General features: G+C 46.7%; 1 protein-coding gene across 1 annotated transcript; it reads right to left on the bottom strand.

Moving 5' to 3' along the window:
- Positions 1–883: 883 nt before the first annotated feature.
- Positions 884–1,238, bottom strand: TNP1 (transition protein 1 (during histone to protamine replacement)). Its single transcript, XM_004674307.1, has 2 exons — positions 1,100–1,238; positions 884–912 (listed from the first exon to the last, which is right to left on the bottom strand). Exons 1-2 carry the CDS (start codon positions 1,236–1,238, stop codon positions 884–886), a joined length of 168 nt encoding a protein of 55 aa, XP_004674364.1.
- Between the last annotated feature and the right edge of the window lie 959 nt (positions 1,239–2,197).

Genomic DNA, 2,197 nt, shown 5'->3' with positions numbered 1-2,197 from the left:
TGGCTTGTTTCTGTGGGTGGCTTGGTAAAAATGAGTCTCAATTCTACCCTGTGCCTCCCTGGTTCTGTCTCTGAGGAAACAGGAAGAGCTCGTTAGAAAAAAACATTACCCTCTGAGTGGGTGGATGCTGAGAGGCCATGTCAGATCTCTGGCTGGAGACGTAAGGTCAAGGTAAAATGAGGTAGCTAAGAACGGCTCTCCCCTGCCCAGGATCAGTAAGGTCCCACCCAGGTTGAGGTAATTTCGACTTCCACACCTGATTAAGGTTCACTTATGTCAGAATCGTCGATACTGAATCTCCCAGGCAACCATCTCCAGTTTTGTCCATCTCAAACCCAGAAGACCCAAGTCTGAATTCTACCCCTACAGAAGAATTAGAAATGCCTTGAGTGTTCTCTTCCTCTGGCACAAGGTTTGCCTCTCCTTGTTTGCTATAAACCCCCTGACGAAATTAGCTTGGGTGCTATTTCTCCCCTTTTCCCTTTTTGTGTTGGGGAAGGAGAGTGAACTTAGTGATGGTGCATTATCATTGGGGCACATTGGAAGAGGCACACAGAATATTTGATATTTTCAAGTCATGTTCACACCAACCCATCATGATTCACACCAGCCACTCATGACTTCAGGCCCACCAGTTCTTCCCCAGTACGCCTAACTTGAACTCACTTTTCCAACAGATCAAAGGAAACTTTTCAGTTTTCAACATTTTATTGAGATGTTGGGGAGAAACAGCCAACGTATACATTCCTCATTTCCTCACGATTGGCATTTTAGGCTCTTCTCTGGGTTTGATCTAACTGCGTTTTCTTGGCAGTCCCCTTCTGTTCTCTGGATGCTGCCTGGTGCTGTTTGAAGTCCACCAGGGCAGAGCCCGCTAATGGGGTCACAAGTGGGAGCGGTAATTGCGATTGGCTGTGGGAGAAACACATGTTTGCAAGGGAGACATGAGTTAGAAGGGGCCAGCAACATGCTTCCTGAGCAGGTAGATGAAGAACTGAAAATAAAATTCTCAGACTGAGATTTCAAGTCCGAGAGAGAGTGCCCGGAGCAGCAAGTGTGTCTACTGGCACTGCTCTCCTGCCTGCCCCCCCCCACTCACCATCGTCAGACCGTTTTCTGCTCTTCAGGCTGCCCCTCCGGTATTTTCTTTTGCTGCCACCTCTCTTGACTCCCTTGTGGGGAGCTCGGTTCTTGCCCCTCCTCATGCCATGGCTCTTTAACTTGCGGCTGGTAGACATTGTAATTTCTGCCAAAATGAGGGGCTTTGCAAGGCCCGGGGGCTGCGGGCCTGGGTATTTAAGGCCTTAGTCATTGTGACTGTCAAGGGGTGTGGCTTAGCAGATGGGTGGGGTCTAGTGTGATGTCACTAGCCTTGTCATGCTCTGGTCCTATGTGTGAAGTAAGGTGTCTCATCAATGCAGCTCAAGGCCGCTCTCAATTTCCAGACTTTTCTTATGTTAAATGAGGTTTTATAGACAAGTGTTACTGAACAGCTAAGTTCCAGGTTCCAGTTTTGTGTCAGGCATGTAGGGATCTATAAAGTATGCCATCTCCTGACGATAGGTAATTTTGTGGGAGTTGAGTGTATGTATATTCCTGTTTGCCTGTCTCTCTTACAACATTGGAAGATAACAAGTGTATTTCTATAAGGACTTGACTAAGAATCCAATTCAAATATAATAAAAATAAAAGGCAATCCTTCCTTTTCTTTGAAATCAGCATTTCTCACCTTGGCTTTGCTGATACTATGGGCTGAGTAATTTGTAGGGCTATAGGATGTTTGGCAACATGCTGGCCTCTGATGGCCTCTTATCCATTAGATAGAGCCCCAGAGCTGCGACAAAATGTCTCCAATGTTGCCTTGGGAGGAGGAGAATAATCACCCCAGTTGAGAACCGTTAGCAGCAAAAATCGATGGATCACATAGACTATATCATGTACTTAAATGCTAAGCAAACAATAGTGGGTGCAGACATGGACTTGGTGTTCAGTCTCGTGAGAGAGGCCGCTCATTTTTTCGATACAAGTCAGGGAATAATTACTTCACAACATGGCGCATGAAGGTGTTGGAGAGAGAGACCACACCAGCCTCAGATACATGGGGAAGCTGAGGAAAAATGAAGAGAGGATTATGTGATGATACCAGGGGCTGATAGGTGGGGGTTGCCTTGATGGGGGAACAGGGTGACTAGTGAGA

Source organism: Condylura cristata, unplaced genomic scaffold (genome assembly GCF_000260355.1).
Source record: "Condylura cristata isolate star-nosed mole 26May11 unplaced genomic scaffold, ConCri1.0 scaffold00002, whole genome shotgun sequence".
Taxonomy (NCBI): Eukaryota; Metazoa; Chordata; class Mammalia; order Eulipotyphla; family Talpidae; genus Condylura; species Condylura cristata.
This window is presented reverse-complemented; position numbering and strand designations above follow the sequence as displayed.